We start from the raw sequence: 25,000 nt of genomic DNA on the forward strand, positions 1-25,000 counted from the left end.
GTGGGTTTCTGTGTGTTTTATAGCGCTGGAGTGGGTTTCTGTGTGTTTTATAGCGCTGGAGTGGGTTTCTGTGTGTTTTATAGCGCTGGAGTGGGTTTCTGTGTGTTTTATAGCGCTGGAGTGGGTTTCTGTGTGTTTTATAGCGCTGGAGTGGGTTTCTGTGTGTTTTATAGCGCTAGAGTGGGTTTCTGTGTGTTTTATAGTCAGGCGCTCGAGTGGGTTTCTGTGTGTTTTATAGTTAGGTGCTTGAGTGGGTTTCTGTGTGGATACAGGTCCTGTGGTACTGAGAGCTGTCTGTGGGTAAGAAATCATATTGCCATGAGAAATATGTCAGTAAAAACACAGCATCACGCATTCCCTTGGTTTTGCTTGTGATTTCGTCCCCTGATGTGTCTGTAAAGTGTCTTAACACTTGCCTTCAGGGTGAGGAACATCTTTTGAGTTTCTTAGGGGCTTGGAGCTTCCTCTTAATGAATAGTGTAGCAACTGTGAAAACAGAATTTTAAATAAACACACTGAAATTGAATATTCATCACGTATGCAATATTTTGTAAATATCTGTAACCTTTTGAAACTACATGCGTATTCTATTATAATGTGTTGTGCGTGGTGTTGTGTAATTTTACCCAAAGTACTTCTAAACGAATCTTATCAAATTCTCACTGGTCTGCGTGAACAGTTGAGCTTTCTCTGATAATGTGCTTCCAGGGCAAAGTTCACTCCACCCAAATACAGGGTCCTGCTGAAAACCAGTGTTGTAAAACACCAGCACCACTGTACTGTTGTGATCTATGTCTCTGTGTGCTCATAGCTGCTATTATTTTTCAGTTTTGTGGAGATGTTGTTGGAATACCATTTTTTTGTCCAAAAGATCATTACTAATTAATAAACAAAACAAATGGATTTTTTTTTTTCTTCTAATCTTGTCACATCATGTCTCACATTGCAAACATGCGCACACATTACCTTTAATGTTCCTCTAATGAGTACTAAGACAGGGAATATCTAAAACCCCTGGCTGCTTTGGAGTCTTAATTACATCCCACTGTCGCTATGGTAACAGCATGGAGGAACACGCTGTTCTATAGAGGATGATCCATAGCTACACAAGCAGGAAGAGACATTAATGAGCCTGTTTTTATGTTTGTTTGCAAATCATCTAATCCTTGTTATCTTAATTAATGCATTAACCTTAATTTATGTCTCTAAGTGTCTGACGGAAAGAGTGTTGATCTGTTGGGGAGGCACGCGCACGATCGATCAGACGGTGGCACCACCGCAATATAACTGAAAAATCCCTCACAAAAATACTAAATATATACAGTGATGACCAGTAGAAAAACAAAGAAATATTAAATAGTATGTACAAGGAGAATGAATGTGAGTATTCTTTAGGTTCGCTGGCAAATGTTTCTGAGCTCAAATACCATTCTGGCAAAACTGCAGCTTCTTTCCACTCCCAAGCCCCACCCACCTACCCCTGGGGTAATGTGCACACTTCACTTTTAACAAAACTCCATTCACACACTTGATAATGATGGATAAAATGACTTCATTTTTAAATGTTCTGAGAAATTCACTGTATCCCCAATCAGGAATAGCTGAGTCTAGATTTTAATCCATTAGAAAATTCTTCTGCAAAATGTTCAGAGGTGGGAAGTCCAGGGGTCAGAATGTCCTGCCGTGTGTTTCTTTCACCTGTGTACTCAGCCAGCTGATTTCACTAATTCATTCTATGTCCTGGCTGAAGAATGGTCCTTTTTATCAGGGGAAATGAAACTCTTCTGTGTGCTGCACTGTTAAGCTGACGATAAAACTGCGATGCCACAGGATTTATAACCCCGACCGATGTACATGCAGGTCTGAAGAAAAACTTGTTTTCATTGCAAGAAAATTCCAAGTTACACATACAAAGCACTGTCTAAAAGTCATCAATTCAAGCTTGCAAAATGTAGGCCTGCCATTGAAAGTATTGATCAAAAGTAGGCCAAGTAATAAGAAACAAAATTGGCTGTCTTAGCTCATGCAAATTAAACAAGCTGTTTTCCAAAGCAGTGTTACCAAATATTTCCTAAATTCTTTCGAGTAAATTGGCCCTGTATCTTTTCATCTTACCATCTGAAGTTTGGGGCTTTATTGTGTGGATGTGTGAATTGTTTGTGGATTCTGTCAAGGACATGAGGTCAGAAGGTACAGAAAGGAATGTTTTTAAGGGCTGAGAGTCTGTGGTCATTGTGGTTATTTTTGAAGGGAACCCTGAAAAGCGCCTCTCTGGGCTGTATAGGTATGGGGCATGCCGCCCCGCCAAGGCGTAACTTGGCGGAATGGCATACCTGCCGTCCCAATTTTTACATTTTTTGTGTTTCCGCCTGCATGCTGATGTGCTGGCACGCAAGCACTGTAGGGTAAACGCTGGTGTCTGCTGATTGGGGCTCAGTACTGGAGCCCCGCCTCTCTGATCCTGTGTCTGGCTGCTGATTGGGGCTCAGTACTGGAGCCCCGCCTCTGATCCTGTGTCTGGCTGCTGATTGGGGCTCAGTACTGAAGCCCCGCCTCTCTGATCCTGTGTCTGGCTGCTGATTGGGGCTCAGTACTAGAGCCCCGCCTCTCTGATCCTGTGTCTGGCTGCTGATTGAGGCTCAGTACTACATTACATTACATTACAGGCATTTAGCAGACGCTCTTATCCAGAGCGACTTACACAACTTTTTACAAAGCATTTTTACATTGTATCCATTTATACAGCTGGATATATGCTGAAGCAATGCAGGTTAAGTACCTTGCTCAAGGGTACAACGGCAGTGTCCTTACCCGGGAATCGAACCTGCGACCTTTCGGTTACAAGTCTAGTTCCTTACCCACTGTGCTACACTCCGCTCAGTACTAGAGCCCCGCCTCTCTGATCCTGTGTCTGGCTGCTGATTGGGGCTCCGTACTAGAGCCCCGCCTCTAAGATCCTGTGTCTGGCTGCTGATTGGGGCTCAGTACTAGAGCCCCGCCTCTCTGATCCTGTGTCTGGCTGCTGATTGGGGGATCAGTACTAGAGCCCTGCCTCTCTGATCCTGTGTCTGGCTGCTGATTGGGGCTCAGTACTAGAGCCCCACCTCTCTGATCCTGTGTCTGGCTGCTGATTGGGGCTCAGTACTACAGCCCCGCCTCTCTGATCCTGCATCTGCTGGCTCAGAGTACAAAACAGCTGGGCTGTCGTCTCTCTCTCTCTCTCTCTCTCTGTCTCTCTCTGTCTCTCTCTCAACACCTCTCCCTGCCCATCCCCCTCTTTCTCTCTCTGTCTCTGTCTCTCTCTCTCACCTGCTCCTTCTCCCTCTCTCCCGCTCACGCACCCCCCCTTCTTCCCCCCTTCTCTCAGAAAAATAGCTTTTGACTGTTTGGCTGTTAACATTTTAACTCTGTTGTCATTTATTACTCTTCATTTTCCCTTTATTACTCTATTACTGTACTATTTGTGTCTTACTCTGGTATCACTTCACTTGTGTATTTTGCTTTTTTACTTTTTTACTCTTTTTCACATTTTATGTGGTTGGACTACAGAGTATTATATAAGATTTTTATTTTTATTGTGCACGCGCACACACACACGCACACAGACACACACACACACACACACTTTAATTCTCTCCCTCTTTTGATCCACTTCTCTTCACCTCCTCCACATCCCCCTCTCCTCTCTGATTCTCACTCACACCTGTACTCTCAGTGGAGCCTGCGTATGAGTGACACGTAACAGAGTGTGTGTGGGAGAGAGAGAGAGACGGAGAGAGGCAGGTCTTACAGGTTGTGGCAGACATGTTGCTTTAGTAGTGTGCAGCTGCAGACCAGGATCTCTGTTCATTCTGTTCTTTCGGTTGTGTCAGTTTTGAGGGTTCTGGTGGTTCTGGGTTGGGTTACAGGGGGGTGGGGGGTGGGGGGTGGGGGAAGGGCGGGGGGGGGGGGGGGGGGGGGTTGGAAGCAGAGACTGGCAGGAGCCCCCCCCAGAGGCTGTGAGATGGGAAAGGTGGGTGTGCACCAGGGGGGCGGGAGGGGTGTGTGGTGGACACGCGGTCTGAGACTGCAGCTCATCACACCTACCATTTCACTCGGAAACTTCTCCTGCTCCGCCCCCTTCTCCTGCTCCGCCCCCTTCCCCACCTCCCAACAAAGACACACCACAAAAGCATGCAAAGGAAAAAAAATACAAGAAAAAATGGAGACAGGCAGCAAATCCAAGAAGCAGAAATTTAAGAAAGGAAGAAGCGCTACTTTCAGCTTTGATGGATTCAGCATCACCATCGGTAAGAGAGAGAGAGAATGGGTAAGGAGGGGAGTGAGTGTGTAAGGACAGGAGAGTGAGTGTGTTGTTTGAGGAGTGAGGTAGCAGTGGAGAGTGAGCATGTAAAGAGAGGAGAGTGATTGTGAGGAGAGGAGAGTGAGTGTGTAAGGATAGAGTGAGTGTGCTTGAGTGAGGTAGCAGCAGGTGTGGAGAGTGAGTGTGCTTGAGTGAGGTAGCAGCAGGTGTGGGGAGTGAGTGTGTTTGAGTGAGGTAGCAGCAGGTGTGGAGAGTGAGTGTGTTTGAGTGAGGTAGCAGCAGGTGTGGGGAGTGAGTGGTTGTTGAGTGAGGTAGCAGCAGGTGGGGGTGATGTGTAGTGAGTAGGTGTTGGAGTGAGGTGTGCAGTAGGTAGTAGCGGGAGAGTGAGTGTGTTTGAGTGAGGTAGCAGCAGGGTGTGTTGAGGAGTGCAGCAGGTGTGAGTGTGTGTTTGAGTGAGGTAGCAGCAGGTGTAGAGTGAGTGTGTTTGAGTGAGGTAGCAGCAGGTGTGGGGAGTGAGTGTGCTTGAGTGAGGTAGCAGCGGGTGTGGGGAGTGATGTGTGTTTGAGTGAGGTAGCAGCAGGTGTGGGGAGTGAGTGTGTTTGAGTGAGGTAGCAGCAGGTGTGGGGAGTGAGTGTGTTTGAGTGAGGAAGCAGCAGGTGTGGGGAGTGAGTGTGTAGTTTGAGTGAGGTAGCAGCAGGTGTGGGGAGTGAGTGTGTTTGAGTGAGGTAGCAGCAGGTGTGGGGAGTGAGTGTGTAGTTTGAGTGAGGTAGCAGCAGGTGTGGGGAGTGAGTGTGTTGTTTGAGTGAGGTAGCAGCAGGTGTGGGGAGTGAGTGTGTTTGAGTGAGGTAGCAGCAGGTGTGGGGAGTGAGTGTGTTTGAGTGAGGTAGCAGCAGGTGTGGGGGAGTGAGTGTGTTTTGAGTGAGGTAGCAGCAGGTGTGGGGAGTGAGTGTGTTTTGAGTGAGGTAGCAGCAGGTGTGGGGAGTGAGTGTGTTGTTGAGTGAGGTAGCAGCAGGTGTGGGGAGTGAGTGGTGTTTGAGTGAGGTAGCAGCAGGTGTGGGGAGTGAGTGTGTGTTGAGTGAGGTAGCAGCAGGTGTGGGTGATTTAGTAGGTCGCAGGTGTGGTGAGTGTTGAGTGAGTAGCAGCAGGTGTGGGGAGTGAGTGTGTTTGAGTGAGGTAGCAGCAGGTGTGGAGAGTGAGTGTGTTTGAGTGAGGTAGCAGCAGGTGTGGGGAGTGAGTGTGTTTGAGTGAGGTAGCAGCAGGTGTGGGGAGTGAGTGTGTTGTTTGAGTGAGGTAGCAGCAGGTGTAGAGTGAGTGTGTTTGAGTGAGGTAGCAGCAGGTGGGGGGAGTGAGTGTGTTGTTTGAGTGAGGTAGCAGCAGGTGTGGGGAGTGAGTGTGTTGTTTGAGTGAGGTAGCAGCAGGTGTGGGGAGTGAGTGTGTGTTTGAGTGACGGTAGCAGCAGGTGTGGGGAGTGAGTGTTGTTTGAGTGAGGTAGCAGCAGGTGTGGGGAGTGAGTGTGTTTGAGTGAGGTAGCAGCAGGTGTGGGGAGTGAGTGTGTTGTTTGAGTGAGGTAGCAGCAGGTGGGGGGAGTGAGTGTGTTGTTTGAGTGCGGTAGCAGCAGGTGTGGGGAGTGAGTGTGTTGTTTGAGTGAGGTAGCAGCAGGTGTGGGGAGTGAGTGTGTTTGAGTGAGTAGCAGCAGGTGTGAGAGTGAGTGTGTTTGAGTGAGGTAGCAGCAGGTGGGAGTGATGAGTGTGTTTGAGTGAGGAGCAGCAGGTGTGAGTGAGTGTGTTTGAGTGAGGTAGCAGCAGGTGGGGGAGTGAGTGTGTTTGAGTGAGGTAGCAGGGAGGTGTGTGGGAAGGGAGTGAGTGTGTTTGAGTGCGGAAGCAGCAGGTGGGGGAGTGAGTGTGTTTGAGTGAGGTAGCAGCAGGTGTAGAGTGAGTGTGTTTGAGTGGGTAGCAGCAGGTGGGGGAGTGAGTGTGTGTTTGAGTGAGGTAGCAGCAGGTGGGGGGAGTGAGTGTGTTGTTTGAGTGAGGTAGCAGCAGGTGTGGGGAGTGAGTGTGTTGTGAGGGTAGCAGCAGGTGTGGGAGTGAGTGTGTATGTTTGAGTGCGGTAGCAGCAGGTGTGGGGAGTGAGTGTGTTTGAGTGCGGTAGCAGCAGGTGTGGGGAGTGAGTGTGTTGTTTGAGTGAGGTAGCAGCAGGTGTGGGGAGTGAGTGTGTTTGAGTGAGGTAGCAGCAGGTGTGGGGAGTGAGTGTGTTTGAGTGAGGTAGCAGCAGGTGTGGGGAGTGAGTGTGTTTGAGTGAGGTAGCAGCAGGTGTGGGGAGTGAGTGTGTTTGAGTGAGGTAGCAGCAGGTGTGGGGAGTGAGTGTGTTGTTTGAGTGAGGTAGCAGCAGGTGTGGGGAGTGAGTGTGTAGTTTGAGTGAGGTAGCAGCAGGTGTGGGGAGTGAGTGTGTTTGAGTGAGGTAGCAGCAGGTGTGGGGAGTGAGTGTGTTTGAGTGAAGTAGCAGCAGGTGTGGGGAGTGAGTGTGTTTGAGTGAGGAAGCAGCAGGTGGGGGGAGTGAGTGTGTAGTTTGAGTGAGGCAGCAGCAGGTGTGGGGAGTGAGTGTGTTTGAGTGCGGTAGCAGCAGGTGTGGGGAGTGAGTGTGTAGTTTGAGTGAGGTAGCAGCAGGTGTGGGGAGTGAGTGTGTTTGAGTGAGGTAGCAGCAGGTGTGGGGAGTGAGTGTGTAGTTTGAGTGAGGAAGCAGTAGGTGTGGGGAGTGAGTGTGTTTGAGTGAAGTAGCAGCAGGTGTGGGGAGTTGGGTAATGCTCACCTGACCCTCCAGCAGGGGTGATTAATATTAGTGAGATTGCTGCTCTGGGCGGAGTGGGGGGCTCTGTGCAGGCTCTGTGTCTGTGTAGCTCCTAGGTGTGTTTAACGCTGTAGCAAGCATGATTGCTTTGTTCAGTGGTACGTGATAATTGTGGCCTACATTTAAATTGAGTGTACTGACTTAACTAGAGGGAAACTTATTTTAAATGGATTTATGTACATAATGCAGCCCTCCAGTGTAATGTCTCACTGCTCTAACTCTCTGGTGAAAGGCTGCTGTCTAATGAAAGTGTGCAATACTCAAAGACTCGCTCGAATGAATCACCTCTAACAAATCACCCCAACGAATCACCTCTAACAAATCACCCCCAACGAATCACCTCTAACGAATCACCTCCAATGAATCACCTCCAACGAATCACCTTTAACGACTCGTTTCAGCCCAACTGCACAGGCGTCTTACTGAGTCTTCTGAGTCCAGGTGTGTGCAGAACATGTTTGCAAACTAAGGATGATCAGTCCTGGGATTTCGGCCCAAATTCAGCTCTTAATTATTAGTCCTGATCGTTTATTTGATCTGTCGTCTTTTGATAAGCTCATGAGCTACAGCTACTGGCTGCTGTATCTTGGGTGTAATGTACTGTAGGACTGAACCAAAGCCATGTGCAGCTGGAACATTAGGCCCAAATAATTGGTTTGGAAGGGGAACGCCTCTCTTTTTGGTATCAGTAGATTTGACCCACATTGTCATATGACATCATTGCCTGTAATGTGGGCCTCTCCAATGGGTACCCCAAAGGGGGTATGGGTGACCCCCCTGGGGTTGTATTTAAAAATATGATGACTGCAGTAGCATAATGCTGCACTCGTTTCCCTTAAAAATGACCAGCAAGGAATGAAATTGGACCATAAGAAACACACACGCACGCGCACACACACACACACACACACACACACAAGTATACATGCATACACACACACACCGACACAGACACAGTGAGTGGAGGTGTGTATGCTGGTCACGGGGTTGGAGAAGCCGTTTAAAGAGCAGAACAGCTTCATCTGCTGTCTCTCCCCATGTCTGGGGAGTCCTTGCGGTCCCCATGGCAACCAGGACAGGAAGCTGTCTGTGAGATTCTGGGATGCCGGGCGTCTGCAGATCCTGTGCACCTGTTACAGGGGCATCTGCTGGGGAGCTGTGGACTCTCCACTGAGCACTCATACTCCCAATTAGAGGAGCAGCCAATGGGAGTGGAGAGAGAGGGGATGGGAGTGAAACAGTTCATTTAAACTGAGAAAGAGAGAGAGAGCTAGCAAGAGAGAGGGAATGAGTGAAGCAGTCTTTAAACAGAGAGAGAGAGAGAGAGGAGGAGGAGACGAAGAGAAAGAGTGGAATAGCAAGAGAGAGGGCAGAGAGAGATAGTGAGAGAGTCATAAAGAGAGACCATGATCCCTAATACTACTGCTAATAATAATATAAAAATAAATGAATTTTCATGCGTGTATTTAAGCTTAGTGTTACCTGTAACGTTATTGCGAATGTCTCATGTTCATTAGTTACAGTAAATAAAACGATTTGTGCTCCTGCAGAAACTCAGTTAAAGAGTGTGCATTATTGATGCTTTTTTTCTTTTCTCCTAGCACCAGTTTTCACAAAAGTTTTCCAAGTGTGCAAACCTTATCTTCTTTTCAAGTTCGTATTCATTCGATAAATGAATACAGGATGCTCAAATGTCTTAAATGGAAATATTTGCTTTCTGTATTCACATAAAGCAATAAAAAACTGACTGGTGAAAGAAGGAAAGAGCCCAGATTTGGTGGTAGAAAGGAGTTTTTCCACTCAGAGAGAGGAGTGGGGTTTTATTCTGAAAGCAAGTTTAAAGCGTGGGAAAATTTTTACCCTGAAAGAGAGATGAGAATTGGAATGCAGTTTTACTCTGGGTGGGTTACTGAGTGAGTCAGTGAGTTAGATGGTAAGCTCAGTTAGTCAGTGTAATGAGTGAAATAAGGAGTTAGTAAGTCTTTGATGTATGTGTGAGTAAGAATGATTCAGTTGAATGAAGGAGCAGAGTTGGGCAGCGGGTGAGTCCGGGAATACTTCAGCCTGAGAAGAAGTCTGGTTTCTCCGATGCGTTCCGACTGACGGAATACACGAAGTTAAATAAAACGCACGGACGAAAATAGAGAGCGCAGATCGCCATGCTGCGGCGAGATTGGAGTCTCCGCATTGGAACTGGGATGCGGGGCGTCGGGTGTGAAAACACGGGCATTTCTGATAATGAAGCGCCAAACCCCGACAGAACGCGAGCTGAACGCAGCGGTGTTGAGCGGCAGCTGGGAGACCCGCGGTGCGTAATTACTGTGCTGTCTCTGAACGCACTGCTTCTGACACTCTGCTGATTGCTTTTCCTCCTCCCATGTCTGTCGGTCTGCGGTGAATGACATTCGATCTTCAAGCTTAATCTTCTGTAGTGCCTTTCGCAAACAGACTGCTGTAATGATGCTTCAATGTGGGCTTAATAGAAAAACAACCCAGAAGAAGCATATACACGTGTGCACACACACACACACACACCCACACACACATACACACACAGACACACACACGTACACACACACACACATGCACGTACACACGCACACCCAGACACACATACACACAGGCACACCCAGACACACATACACACACACACATACACACACAGACACACACACACACACACGTACACACACACACACATACACACACACACACATGCACGTACACACACACACGCACACCCAGACACACATACGCACACGTACACACACAGGCACACCCAGACACACACACACACATGTATACACGCACACACGCACACCCAGACACACACACACACATGTACATACACACACACACACACACACACACACTCCTCTTTTCCCATTGGAGAGTGGCTGAGCCAGTCACCACCTCATCTTGTTCACTGTTTCCTCACACAGAAAAGCTCTCCTGTGCATTGGGCTGGAACACCTGCTTTTCCTGTTCTCTCTCTCTCACATTCATTTCATCTGGAAGGTTTTTTTCCCAGCCCCAGTATGTCTGCCAGCACCCCCCCCCCCAAAAAAAAACCACTCATCCCCTAAATACACATACTTTGGAATAATTAAGACTCCCCCTGGGGGTCATAGGGCCTTCAGCAGACTCTTACTGTATGTCACTTGTTGGGCCGGGCCAGCTGTGGGGTTTTGCCTCTAAATTTGCTTCAGCTGATACACCTGGAAGCTGAAAACCCCGTGCTAGAGAGCGTACCTGCTGGCCTCAGGTAGGCTGCTAATGAAGGGCTCTAATGTCAGGAAGTGAGACTGGGGACCCAACCGAGAAGAAGTAAGACACAAACAGGCATATTTGCGTGAAACTGAACTGGAGATGATTGGGGGGAAAAGAATGTGAAAGCAAAAAATGCGCTCTGGTTCAGCCTCAATCAAACAAAGTGAGAAAAACGAGCTTGTGGCGCTCCAGGCCCAGGGTTCAAGAACTCTGCTCTGGACCGTTTGCTGCATTAATTCTGTATGACCACTAGAGGGCAGCAACATTCAGTTCATTCATTTCTTCTGACCCACATAGACAGACACTCAAAGATTTCATGGCCAAATCACTACTTTTTGTGTCCAAAATGTGATCCAGGGTCAGTTTAATTGCCCCTTATCCTGAACTAAACCTTCATTTTCAAATACCTGAAATGCTTTGACAAGTAACTGGCTCCAAATATTGATGATAAAGACAGTCAGTAAATCTACAGGAAGTTTTCTGGTGTCTTAATTGTGCCTAAAAGGTTCAAGTACTTTCAAATAATTAATTTTACAGGTCTGCTGATAAGAGTTATAACTTCATCCAGTGAGGTTAATACAGAGACAGAGATCAATATCTGCACAGTTAATAGAGTATCTGTAACGATTAAGGACTACAGGGGTGAATATCTGTGCAGTGAATAGAGTATCTGTGATGATTAAGGACTGCAGGGGTGAATATCTGCAGTGAATAGAGTATCTGTGATGATTAAGGGCTGCATGGGTGAATATCTGTGCAGTGAATAGAGTATCTTTAATGATTAAGGGCTGCAGGGGTGAATATCTGTGCAGTGAATAGAGTATCTGTGATGATTAAGGGCTGCTGGGATGAATATCTGTGCAGTAATTAGAGTATCTTTGATGATTAACGACTGCAGGGGTGAATATCTGTGCAGTGAATAGAGTATCTGCTCTTTGCTCCAGGCTCCAAATCCCCGAATGCCGTGTGGAACGCCCTCACGGCCGGCACTGGGGGGCGGGACCGGCAGAAGGAGAAGCCCGAGATTCCCGAGGACCCGCGGACCCCGGAGGAGGTGCTGGCGGAGGAGCCGCCCTCCGCGGACGGGCCCGAGGCACCCATGAAAGCCGCCATCAGGTTTGGCCGCCCGCCCGCCCGCCCGCCCGCCCGCCTGCCCGCCCGCCCGCCTGCCTGCCCGTCCGTCCGCCTGTCTGTCTGCCTGCCCGCCCGCCCGCCCGCCCGCCCGCCCGCCCGCCCGCCCGCCTGCCCGCCCGCCCGCCCGCCCGCCCGCCCGCCCGCCCGCCTGCCCGCCCGCCTGCCCGCCCGCCGCCCGCCTGCCCGCCTGCCGTCCGTCCGTCTGTCTGTCTCTCTGTCCTCCCGTCTGTCTGTCTCTCTGTCCTCCTGTCTGTCTGTCTGTCCTCCCGTCTGTCTCTCTGTCCTCCCGTCTGTCTGTCTCTCTGTCTGTCCGTCAGTCTGTCTCTCTGTCCATCTGTCTGTCTCTCTGTCCACCCGTCCGTCCGTCCGTCCGTCTGTCTGTCTGTCTCTCTGTCCACCCGTCTGTCTCTCTGTCCACCCGTCCGTCCGTCTGTCTGTCTGTCTGTCTCTCTGTCCGTCTGTCTGTCTCTCTGTCCACCCGTCTGTCTCTCTGTCCACCCGTCCGTCCGTCCGTCCATCTGTCTGTCTGTCTCTCTGCCCGCCCGCCCGCCCGCCCGTCCGTCCGTCCGTCTGTCTGTCTGTCTCTCTGCCCGCCCGCCCGCCCGCCTGCCCGTCCGTCTGTCTGTCTGTTCGTCTGTCTGTCTCTCTGTCTGTCCGTATGTCAGACCTAAACCGCTGAAGCTGTGTGTGCTGCATGGCTGCTGAGGCAGCGTCCCCTGATTGGCTATCTGTCTGATTGTGCCGAGCAGTGATTGGACAGACAGAGAGGCTATTAACATACTCCTCCTGAGGTCCTCTTATCTCCGGAGTGGCAGTTTACTTTCAGAGGATGTGCATGCGCCTATCTTACAGTGTGTTTATCAGTATCTCCCTCTGTGTGTGTGCGTGTGTGTTTGTGTATTTGTTTGAGTGTGTGTGTGTATTTATGTCTGTGTGTGTATATTTATATTTGAGTATCTGTGTGTGTATTTGTATTTGAGTATGTGTGTGTGTGTGTGTGTGTGTGTGTGTGACCAGAGACGGAGAGAGGGAGCAGTGTATGTAAGCAGATTTTCCCTCGTTGATAAGATGTTACATCACCAGAAATGTGGGATTATTTCCGTGCAGTGACAGCCTGGAAAAAGCAGACCGTGCAGGAAGAGAGTTTCATTTTTCCCACTTCTATCTTTTAATCTGTCCATGGCAGGATAATCCCCCCCCCCCCGGACTACTGCCCCGTATGATCATTACCCTGGCAGAGTGATTCTGGAATAAACAGAATCACCCCCTCTGCTCAGATCTACCCCTCAGTGGATGAACATCGCTGTGTTTGTATCAGGAAGTGACTCGTAATGTGAGAACCGGATGCACCACTTTTTATCCAGAGACAACACTGGTTTAATGGGCTTATTTCTCAATGATCTTCATTGCAAGTTTCAAATAATCTTTATTGCCAGTTTTTAATATCAGCCCAAACAGCAACAATCCGGAAAGAATAGTAGTAATAATGTAAATTATTATTAAAACATAAGAGCTATCATTTGGTAGTGGTGGAGGTAGAGTTTCTTGACACTGCTGTAAAGTAATGCAGTATATAATAATAATATAATAATAATAATAATAATAATAATAATAATAATAATTCCAGTGCTTTGGCCTCACTGGAATATGGCAGAGATGGTTTAAAGAAATAAATTAAATTCACCTTTATGAAATTATTTTTGTTTAGTTTTGGGATGTTGCTTTAATGCCACATTCAAATTAGAAAAATCTTACCTACCTCAGATAATCCTCACGTTAGGAGAATGTTACACACCTCAGATAATCCTAATGTAGGAGAATGTTTCCTATCTCAGATAATCCTAACTTCAGGAGAATCCCCTGGATTTTCAGTCTCTCTGCTTGTCTTTTATACATACCCCAGTGACTGGTTTATAATGCTCCTTCAGTACAGGAGACAGCCTCACCCCCCCCCCCCCCAATCTCTCTGTCTCATATACAGGCACTTGTGTTGCCAAAACAGAGCTTACATGTACACTATGGATTATAGATTGTGGATTATAAATGTAAAAACATGCCCTACTTCTGCTGCAATCTGGATGACAGCAAGTGATGTTAGGGGTGTGTGTGCGTGTGTGTGTTTCTGTGTGAGAATGTGTGTGTTTGTATGTGTGCGTGTGTGTTTGTGTGTGCGTGTGTATGTATGTGTGTGTGTGATTCCTTGTAATTTACTGGTGCACTGGAGCCTGCCACTCAGACACACACACATAAACACAAATGCGCGCACACGCGCAGGTCCCCAAGAGAGATTGAATCTGTGTGTGTGCTTTGATGTTTGGGAAAGTCATGTTTGTGTTTGATAAGGTCTCCTGTAGCACACTGTGAACAGGGTCATCCTCCAGGGGCCTGATAAGATGTGCTCTCTCCTTTATAATGTGCTTATTATTAAAAAACAAACAGTCATGAGAGGAGTCGCAGGCCTGGGGGAGGGAGTAGCTTCACTCAGCCACCGTGTTATAAATGCTAATAGGGGATCAATACAATGCCGGCCTGCCAGAGACATCCGAACAAACTGAACCAAAGCCATGTTTTGATCTTAGTTCTTCTAATTAATGCATAATAACAGGCTGATACACTATGCATGCTGGCTCATAACTGAATACCAAGGAGGGAATGTATCCATTACAGTAACTTTAGAACACAAAACTCTTGTTAGTGCTGCGACATCCCATAGAAGTACTTAACTCTGAAATTCTGTTAAATCAGAAAGACTAATCTACCCCTGACAGTGCTGACTAACAACCCTGAACAGTGAGGAGTCAGTGACTCAGTGACTCAGTGGGTCAGCGACTCAGCGAGTCATTGAATCAGCGACTCAGTGACTCCGCGACTCAGCGGGTCAGTGACTCAGTGGGTCAGCGACTCAGTGAGTCAGTGACTCAGCGGGTCAGCCAGCCCCCCAGTATGAGATGCTCAATGTTCTTGGCCCTTAGGGCCTGGAAAAGCTGTGCAGGTTGCTCTGAAGACCTGAAATGTAAATGAGAGTTCACTTTCATTTCCATCTATTCCTCTGTCCACTCAGTGAAATGGTCAGTGGACATACACATTTACATTTCAGGCAGAGTCTGTGAGAGATGGTTTAGCACTGAATATTTCACTGTGCAGCCTCTCATAGGAGCGGGCCTGTGAACAACGTCTAATCTTGCACGCGTGTTTTACGGGAGATTTTAAATCCTCGCTGAGTCGGGGCACAGGAAGATGGCGGCACTCGCGCAAGTCGCCGAGGAGATCCCAGCCCTCTTATCTCTGCGGGAGAGAAAGAAAAGAGAAAGAAAAGCAGATTTCTGTTCTACAAGCCTGCTGCACCGGCAGTAGCCTGTGAAGAAAGCCGTTTTGTCCTTGGGGATGAAAAAGGTGTCGTTCCTGAGAGGGATTAGAGCCCGGCTCGTCACGGCTGACCGAGTCCACGTTTAACCCCGTAACAAAAAACACATTTCAGGACTCCCAGTGCTTTCAATGCATATCTCTACATGCTTTAGAGACGTGCTAATGGCTCCTGACTGCAGCTTCCTGTGCGCCTGTAAGAAACAGGGATCACCGCTCCTGTACAGACCTGTGGTCCTGTCCTAAGGGCAGTCTGTACAGACCTGTGGCCCTGTCCTAAGGGCTCTCTGTACAGACCTGTGGCCCTGTCCTAAGGGTGCTCTGTACAGACCTGTGGCCCTGTCCTAAGGGTGCTCTGTACAGACCTGTGGTCCTGTCCTAAGGGCACTCTGTACAGACCTGTGGTCCTGTCCTAAGGGCGCTCTGTACAGACCTGTGGTCCTGTCCTAAGGGCGCTCTGTACAGACCTGTGGTCCTGTCCTAAGGGCGCTCTGTACAGACCTGTGGCCCTGTCCAAAGGGTGCTCTGTACAGACCTGTGGTCCTGTCCTAAGGGCGCTCTGTACAGACCTGTGGTCCTGTCCTAAGGGCGCTCTGTACAGACCTGTGGTCCTGTCCTAAGGGCGCTCTGTACAGACCTGTGGTCCTGTCCTAAGGGCGCTCTGTACAGACCTGTGGTCCTGTCCTAAGGGCACTCTGTACAGACCTGTGGCCCTGTCCTACAGGCACTCTGTACAGACCTGTGGTCCTGTCCTAAGGGCGCTCTGTACAGACCTGTGGTCCTGTCCTAAGGGCACTCTATACAGACCAGTGGTCCTGTCCTAAGGGCACTCTGTACAGACCTGTGGTCCTGTCCTAAGGGCGCTCTGTACAGACCTGTGGTCCTGTCCTAAGGGCGCTCTGTACAGACCTGTGGTCCTGTCCTAAGGGCGCTCTGTACAGACCTGTGGTCCTGTCCAAAGGGCGCTCTGTACAGACCTGTGGTCCTGTCCTAAGGGCACTCTGTACAGACCTGTGGTCCTGTCCTATAGGCGCTCTGTACAGACCTGTGGTCCTGTCCTAAGGGCGCTCTGTACAGACCTGTGGTCCTGTCCTAAGGGCGCTCTGTACAGACCTGTGGTCCTGTCCTAAGGGCACTCTGTACAGACCTGTGGTTCTGTCCTACAGGCACTATGTACAGACCTGTGGTCCTGTCCTAAGGGCACTCTGTACAGACCTGTGGTCCTGTCCTGCAGGCACTCTGTACAGACCTGTGGTCCTGTCCTAAGGGCGCTCTGTACAGACCTGTGGTCCTGTCCTAAGGGCACTCTGTACAGACCTGTGGTTCTGTCCTACAGGCACTCTGTACAGACCTGTGGTCCTGTCCTAAGGGCACTCTGTACAGACCTGTGGTCCTGTCCTAAGGGCACTCTGTACAGACCTGTGGTCCTGTCCTAAGGGCGCTCTGTACAGACCTGTGGTCCTGTCCTAAGGGCGCTCTGTACAGACCTGTGGTCCTGTCCAAAGGGCGCTCTGTACAGACCTGTGGTCCTGTCCTGCAGGCACTCTGTACAGACCTGTGGTCCTGTCCTAAGGGCGCTCTGTACAGACCTGTGGTCCTGTCCTAAGGGCACTCTGTACAGACCTGTGGTTCTGTCCTACAGGCACTCTGTACAGACCTGTGGTCCTGTCCTAAGGGCACTCTGTACAGACCTGTGGTCCTGTCCTAAGGGCGCTCTGTACAGACCTGTGGTCCTGTCCTAAGGGCGCTCTGTACAGACCTGTGGTCCTGTCCTAAGGGCGCTCTGTACAGACCTGTGGTCCTGTCCAAAGGGCGCTCTGTACAGACCTGTGGTCCTGTCCTAAGGGCACTCTGTACAGACCTGTGGTCCTGTCCTATAGGCGCTCTGTACAGACCTGTGGTCCTGTCCTAAGGGCGCTCTGTACAGACCTGTGGTCCTGTCCTAAGGGTGCTCTGTACAGACCTATAGTCCTGTCCTAAGGGCACTCTGTACAGACCTGTGGTCCTGTCCTATAGGCGCTCTGTACAGACCTGTGGTCCTGTCCTAAGGGCGCTCTGTACAGACCTGTGGTCCTGTCCTAAGGGCAGTCTGTACAGACCTGTGGCCCTGTCCTACAGGCACTCTGTACAGACCTGTGGTCCTGTCCTAAGGGCGCTCTGTACAGACCTGTGGTCCTGTCCTAAGGGCGCTCTGTACAGACCTGTGGTCCTGTCCAAAGGGCGCTCTGTACAGACCTGTGGTCCTGTCCAAAGGGCGCTCTGTACAGACCTGTGGTCCTGTCCTAAGGGCGCTCTGTACAGACCTGTGGTCCTGTCCTAAGGGCACTCTGTACAGACCTGTGGTCCTGTCCTAAGGGCACTCTGTACAGACCTGTGGTCCTGTCCTGCAGGCACTCTGTACAGACCTGTGGTCCTGTCCTAAGGGCGCTCTGTACAGACCTGTGGTCCTGTCCTAAGGGCGCTCTGTACAGACCTGTGGTCCTGTCCTAAGGGCGCTCTGTACAGACCTGTGGTCCTGTCCTAAGGGCACTCTGTACAGACCTGTGGTCCTGTCCTAAGGGCGCTCTGTACAGACCTGTGGTCCTGTCCTAAGGGTGCTCTGTACAGACCTATAGTCCTGTCCTAAGGGCACTCTGTACAGGACATGAGTCTTGCTCATTCTTACTGTTATTACTGCAGTCCCTAACGCTGAGCAGAACAGAGCCCAGAGCCATTGTCATCTGCGGTCAGGAGGTTTGGTGGTTCTGAGTGCCTGCATGAGTGCAAGTGTGAGTGTGTGTGTGTGTGTGTGTGTGTGTGTGATTCCTTGTAATTTCCTGGTCCACTGGAGCCTGCCACTCAGACAGTTGAAACACAGCAGGGGAGGAGAAGGGCAGACAGGCTTATCGCAGCTGTGGCAAATACAAGCTGGCCTCACTCCAGACAGGAATGCTTCTGTGAATCCTCAACACCAACCCCCCCCACCCCCGTCCCGTCTCCTCCCACAGTCCCTCCTTCCCGTCCCAAAATGTGGACCGCTGACTGTTACCCCTGTACCAGCACTCTGTAGCTTCTTCCTGTTGGGCAGGGTCTTTGAGTACTTGCAGGCCAAACATCTTCCATGAACAGCACTGTTTATAAAACAGAGACGCTGTATTGTATATGAGTGTAACACAGGTAGAAGCCATGTAAGAGTATACATGCTTACCTTTACTTACTGTGGTTAGTAGTGGGAGGCACGATGACACTGTGTCGATGCAGAAGTGGATATAAGTCGTTTTTGAAGCGTCTGAATAGTAGCTTTACTGAGCCACACTGTCTATGGCCGGTTGCATTTAACCCCCAGGCCTACAGTTGAACATCCCTGCCCATTGGATGAACTGAAGTGTCACTCTGGGACGTCCCTGCCCATTGGATGAACTGAAGTGTCACTCTGGGACATCCCTGCCCATTGGACAGCCCGGTGTGTCGCTCTGGGTCTGGTGTTCAGGGGTGTGTGACAGCAGTAGCCTATTATAGGGCCACCCTTCAATTTACTAAGAGCTTCTGAACCAAGAAGGTCCAACTTGGGTTAGCAGTCTGAGACCAGAGAACTGGCGAAACGTCACATCTCGCCGAATGAGACATTTCTGACCCTAAGTGTTGCTACCATTTGTAGCATTTGAGACTGTAGCGGTCCAATTGTTCTTTTTTTGATTCCATAAGACAGGATAGAGGACATGTTTGCTGTGTGGTGTGCAGTCTCACATGGGGTCTGTACGGTGCAGGTAACAGCAGGGTACGAGATGTCCATTTTGAGTCTGTGTTTTGCTATTTAGGGGTCCAAGCAGCGAAGCTGGTGGAACCCTATTGTATCTGTTAGGATTATTATTATTATTTTTCTCCGCTAAAAGTGTCTGAGGCTCAGCACCCATAAGTCCTGGAGCAACCAAATTTGGCAGGTGGGTTCCTATGGCCCCCCACTACTCAGGCACTAAAAAGCACGCAAGTCAGCCAGATGGTGGCGCTATAACAAAGGGTAACGCGTAAAAGCCCATAACGCCCACACCATAAGTTAGATGAACACAAAACTTCATCGACCTATGCATCTGAACGTGCTCTACAACTTTGCCATTGGCCCCACCTATGTCCGCCATATTGTTTGCCCGCCATTTAGACTTTTTAGTTGGGGCGTGGCAGTTTTCTCCTCAAAAATGTCTGAGGCTCAGCAACCATAAGCTGTTGACCAACCAAATTTGGTAGGTGGGTTCCTATGGCACCCCACTACCCAGGCACTAAAAATCACCTATGTCGGCCAGATGGTGGCGCTATAACAAAGGATCATAGTTTAAAAGGTCATAACTCCCACACCGTAAGTCAGATCAACACAAAACTTCATCGACTGATGCATCTGAATGTGCTCTACAACTTTCCTATTGGGAGCACCTATGTCCGCCATATGGTTTGCACACCATTTGGACTTTTTCATTAGGTGGGGTGCGGAAAAGCTGGAGCTCCAAATCCAAACGATTACGACATCGAGTAAACTTCTTTACGGCAAGCGACAACCATGGCGACGCTAGTTTTATCAGTGAAAGCACGGTCTGACACTGCCACCTAGCGTGCATGCTAAGATCGGCTACCCAAAGTTTCTTAGTAAAAGCTTTCTGAGAGGATGAATAATTACTTTTATTTGGCATGGATCCATTTGAAGACAGTATCGGGTGAGTTCGTTTAGTCTTTGAATCTGTCATTATGCTGAGAAACAGCTAAACCATTTTATTTATTGGTTGTGAGTTTCTGTGAAAACGCGCGAAAACACGCTGGTCTAATGAAACAATGACGGTAGCCTAATACATATATTGTCCGCTTCGTTCCGTTGCTATCATAACATAATGACCTACAGCTGCAGTTTCTCGCTGCATTTACTAATATTGAATATAAACAAAAGACGCAATTTATGCTGTAAATCGTATCCTCAATTTAATCTCTAAATCGACTGTAAATTTAGGGTTGTAACTAGGTAGTTGTTTCGTAGGTGATTTAACTCGTCTTAACTATTGCCATAGGGTCTAGTTTATCAGTGAGGGGACGGTCTGACCGTCGGGAAGCATTGGAAGACAGTACCGGGTGAGTTCGTTTAGTCTTTGAATCTGTCATTATGCTGAGAAACAGCTAAACCATTTTATTGATAGGTTCTGAGTTTCTGTGCAAACGCGCGAAAACACGCTGGTATTATGAAACAATGACGATAGCCTAATACATATATAGTCCGCTTCGTTCCGTTGCTACCATAACATAACGACCTACAGCTGCAGTTTCTCGCTGCAATTACTAATATTGAATATAAACAAAAGACGCATTTTACGCTGTAGCCTGCCAATGTCTAAATAAATAATACGGTCCATTTGAAGACAACATCGGGTGAGTTCGTTTAGTCTTTAAATCCGTCATTGTGCTGAGAATTTAATCAATTCTCAATTTAATCTCTAAATTGACTGTAAGCTTAGGGTTGTAACTAGGTAGTTGTTCCGTAGGTGACTTAGTCTTAACTCGTCTTAACTATTGCTTGAATGTTCTCATAGACTGCGTTGTTGCTGTTCTTGTTTGTGTTAGCGTTAATCAGTTTAACCTACTGGGTCCAAGTTGAACTATGCGGTTGTTTCCTGCACTTGGAACGCTATTTCTCTCTAGGGTTTTCGGAACACTTATTCCTGGTTATGGTTATACATTTTGTTGTACGTCGCTCTGGATAAGAGCGTCTGCCAAATGCCTGTAATGTAATGTCATGTAATGCAATATTCCGTAGCAACAAGATAAACCCGACATTAGCCCTAAAATATGCCAATACAGCAGTAAAAACGCTGCTAACTGAATGACGAAATAAGCGAGACTAAGTTTTAAAAAAAAAAAATTACCACGTCATTCTACAGTCAATATCTGGGACTACACATTGAATAAATATACAATCTTACCATTGGTTTTCCGCGTAGAGATGTCCCTTTTGCGAATGAGTGGCCATATATTGTCTTGGATAATCCGTTTGTGAAATGTCGGATTTTTTCAAAAATATCTGTGCGTAATACCACACCTGTTGCGTACGGCATTGTCGTTCTTCTTAGTCCAATTTGGCTTGATTGACAGTTCATTTATTCAGTAGGTGAGATTATAAGCTTTCTAACGATGTATAACATGTCTGATTTTGCTTTTGGAATAGCGTTTTATAGGTCAGCGTTACTAAAACTCTTCTCATCTGCCAATGTCTACATAAATAAATTAAACGGTAGGCTTCTTTGCGAGCAGCACGCAATTCGCGAGTTGATATTCAGTCTTTCTTCCGTTTTTTCTCAATGTCGTATTTATTATTTGAAATGTGCATTCATGTGTTATTATTCTATCTGTCTCTGCGGCGCTCTGAAATGTGCATTCTCTGCTAAGCTGAGCAATGGATTGGAATATGTGTGAGGTAGTGTTGCACGGTATACCAAAACTTCAGCACTTTCTCGGTACTTAAAAAAAAAAAAAAAAAAAAAACGGTTTCGTATTTGAATTTTCCGACGATCGGTAGTTCTGCGTCTAATGTAAAAGCCAGGGAAATGTCTCCTGCATTACTGATTTAGAGGATGAAAAGTGTAGTTTGTCAGAATCTTCGCTAGATGGCAGTAGCAACTAAGGTTGCCAAGTGAGGTGACCTGCGCTTGTGCATTCTCTTCCCTGATACAGCGCAAGCTTTGACTCAGTTCACTTCAGTAGCAATAGGTGTTCCAATTTGGAAATATTTTATTATAGATAGATGCTATATTGTTATTAAAATATGCTGTTTTTAAATCTATTTAAAGGTGAAAGACCTGTTTTAAAGATTATTTACTTTACAACTGTTAAATTTTTGAAATATATTTAACATATTTTTCTATTGTTCAGTGTTGTAACACTATAGGCCTATGCATATTAATATGTTGATGAGACTTCAACTTACAGGTTGTTAATGAACCAGGTTGTTAATAAACCATGAATTAGAAAATGAGTTCAACCCTTGTGGACATTAGGTTTCTGATCTATTAAGGTAATTTCAGTATCGTTAGGTACCAAGTATTTTATCAGTATCGAGTATCGTGATACTAAACCTGGTATCGGTATCAAAGTCAAAATTTTGGTCTCGTGACAACACTAGTGTGGCGCTTTTTTTAGTTGCGGCAGGGAAGCGCTGCAGCTGTGCATACACGCTCGGCCATCTAAGTGTTACGACATGCCATCTAAATGTTACGACATAGTCAAGGCCTTGACGGGAAGCTGTCAGGACACATCCATGGCGACGCAACTAAGTCATCAGCCAGCGTCTCTTAGCACAAAATTGGCCATAAGTCATCTATTATTTATACGATCATCACAATATTCAGTACATATGTTGGGTGAAGGCGTATGACCATGAGGACACAGCCATTTTAAAATCACTCCATAGGGGGCGCGATGCTGCCAATGCTTGGACCCCTTCCAACGCCGCTTGCGGCTTTAATTTTATTTTGTTTTGTTGGGGTTAATGGAATTTGTGCAGAGGGGGGAGGGGGGTGGAGTGTGAGAGACGGGCAGGGGGGTGTGGGAGATGGGCCATTTAGTCACGGACTGGCAGTGTCACCTTCACCGCACACAGACGGTGTGGATCAAGGTGATGGTGATGGGGGGGGGGGGGTTATCAGATGATGGAGAGAGAGAATGACGGAGGATAGGGGAAGCAGAGAGAGAAGGGGTGGGGGAGGGAGTGATGGATGTGTCAGATAAACATTGTGTGTTGACGAGAGGTTTGCGTGTGTAGTGTTTCAGCTTAACCCCTCCCCCCCCATTCTCCGGGATATCGTATGTCATTAAAACTGGATATATATATTTATATATATATATATATATATATATATATTAGCCCGTGTATGAACCGCATTACTGGTTTTATCCAGCTGCTACACTGGGGGGAGTTTCGAGTCCTATCGGCAGGTCACTTGGGTTAAAAAAATTTATTCACACTTTCCAGATTTAAAAAAGTCACCCAAAGTAATACTGAGTATACAGAATTATGTAGAAACTTCTTTGAGTCGTGATTATTTTTACGATAACGTGTCCTCTCGTGCGGAAACACTTTGCGCTGACCGCAGCTCCTCTCGGTTCTGACTGAGCGACAGCTTCATTCAGCTCTGAAAGCAGGCTGAATTAGGGAAGATCTTGTTTCCCATTTTCCATTCGGGAACATCTTGCCTGCGCCTTCATCTTGCCGACTGTCTCACAAAGGAAGCAGTTCAAAGAGACTGGGAGATGGAGGACGCGTTGTTAGCCTGTGTGTTGCTTGTTTCCTGGGACAGGCTGCCCCATTCTGGGCCTGTGCGTTAGACCCTCCAACGCTGCGGCTGCGACAGGCTCTTCTGGTTTCTGTCTGCAGAGCCTTCAGGAGCATAGGGTCCAGCTGGGCGCTGCTCCTGTGGAAACGGGCTCAGAGCGAATTCTCTCCCAAGGCTGCCCCCCCCCCTCCTCCTTTCACTCATTTCATTGTTTGTTTGTTTCCACTTCTTTATTTTACAATCAGTGATCTCACCGCTACATTAGCATGTCTGTTCACGTTGCGAAGGTTTTGAACAGCGACGCGCCACGGCAACGGCACGAGAATTCCGTCGCTAAGTGCCGATCCAGCACTGCACTCTGGGAAGAGCTTCAAGGTGAATTAACTGGCATGGCAATGCCCTCATCGCCCTTGTGGACTTTATAAATAAAAATAATTTAAAAAAAGAATTTTCGTTAATTTTCCTCTTGTTGTTTGTCTGTTTTTGTCCTGTGCTATTGCCTCCCTGGTCAGTCCTGCCATGGTGGTAACTGGCCCATTCTTAGCTGGCTGTCCCTGGTTTTATTTTGGAATTTCTCCATGGTTACAAGGATTATTTTTGGCCTTGAGAACCTATATTTGGATACAAACATTCTGCTACCCTTTCTGGCTGGGGCAGGGTCTATAATCCCAACCTAATGCCCCCCCCAGAGACAGCCTATCACCCTGCTCGCTCCTGTGCAGACGCTTTGAGGGGGGGGGGCTGCTCGCTCCTGTACAGACGCTTTGAGGAGGTGGGGGGGGGGGGCAGGGGGCCAGGTGGAGCAGGCTATCTCCCTGCTCATCAGCCCCTGTTTGAAGCCCCCGTCTGCAGCCTGAGAGCCAGGATTGGCCCCCGGGGCAGATGAAAGTGGCCTTATCCTCATACCAGCATCAGATAATTAAAATGGGCTTTCAGACTGAGCCACTGCCAGGAGGCATCCCATCATCTCAAAAGAAGAGCGAGAGGGAGAGGGACGGAGAGAGGGACGGAGAGAGAGAGAGAGAAAGAGAGAGAGAGAGAGGGAGGGGGGGAGAGAGATAGGGATGGAGAGAGGGGGACGGAGAGAGAGGGGTGAGAGAGAGAGGGGTAACCCCATCTCAGAGAACAGAAGATACAGCAATCCATTTAGGATGTATTAAATATATTGGATAGTTTATTATATGTAATGCATTTTAGTGTCAGTAAATTTGACATCTGTTGCATCATTTCTAGCTATTTCTATAATTGCCTGTGCATTTTTCAAGTGTTGTGACATCTTTTCTAATCTTGATGGTTTACTTCAGCGCATTGCAGTGTATTCAGGTGCAGAGCGGGGTCGCTGACTGTGTGAGTGAGTCTGTGCGGTACAGTGTGTGTGTGTGTGTGTGAGAGTGTGTGAGTGAGTCTGTTTGCCGTCTTGTTTTGTTTAAGATGCAGCTTGCAGGCGAACTCCGGTGTTCTGTAATCAGACGGCAGCCCTTCATTTTCTTTCCTCGACGAACGGAAATGAAAAGCCCCCAGCGAGCGCGCTGTGCTCTGTGTCTGTTCTGGTGCTGTGAGGGCTGCACACCCAGTATAACTGAGAATAGCGCAGAACTCCTGGTTTGCACCAGAAGTATAATTAAATGCCTCATTTTACAAATGCTAATTAGGCCACTGGTCAAATGCTAATATCGTTTTCATTTTTTATGAATTCTTTGTAATATTCATTAGATGGAAAATCAACAGATGAATAAAACGATCTACATAATTAAGCAAATATCTGAAAGATGTGAGAATTCAGCCGTGAGTAAAATCCTCATGTGCT

The 25,000-nt window shown here is 48.0% G+C and overlaps 1 protein-coding gene across 1 annotated transcript in view; it reads left to right on the top strand.

The window, feature by feature from the left end:
• The window catches only part of pde1cb (phosphodiesterase 1C, calmodulin-dependent b), a 71,534-nt gene that overhangs the window by 10,290 nt on the left and 36,244 nt on the right, over positions 1–25,000 (top strand). Inside the window, exon 2 of the mRNA XM_064345685.1 lies at positions 11,362–11,533. Within this exon, the coding sequence (XP_064201755.1) occupies positions 11,362–11,533 (172 nt within the window). The remainder of the gene's footprint in view (positions 1–11,361; positions 11,534–25,000) is intronic.

This window comes from Anguilla rostrata, chromosome 8 (assembly GCF_018555375.3).
Source record: "Anguilla rostrata isolate EN2019 chromosome 8, ASM1855537v3, whole genome shotgun sequence".
Classification (NCBI taxonomy): Eukaryota; Metazoa; Chordata; class Actinopteri; order Anguilliformes; family Anguillidae; genus Anguilla; species Anguilla rostrata.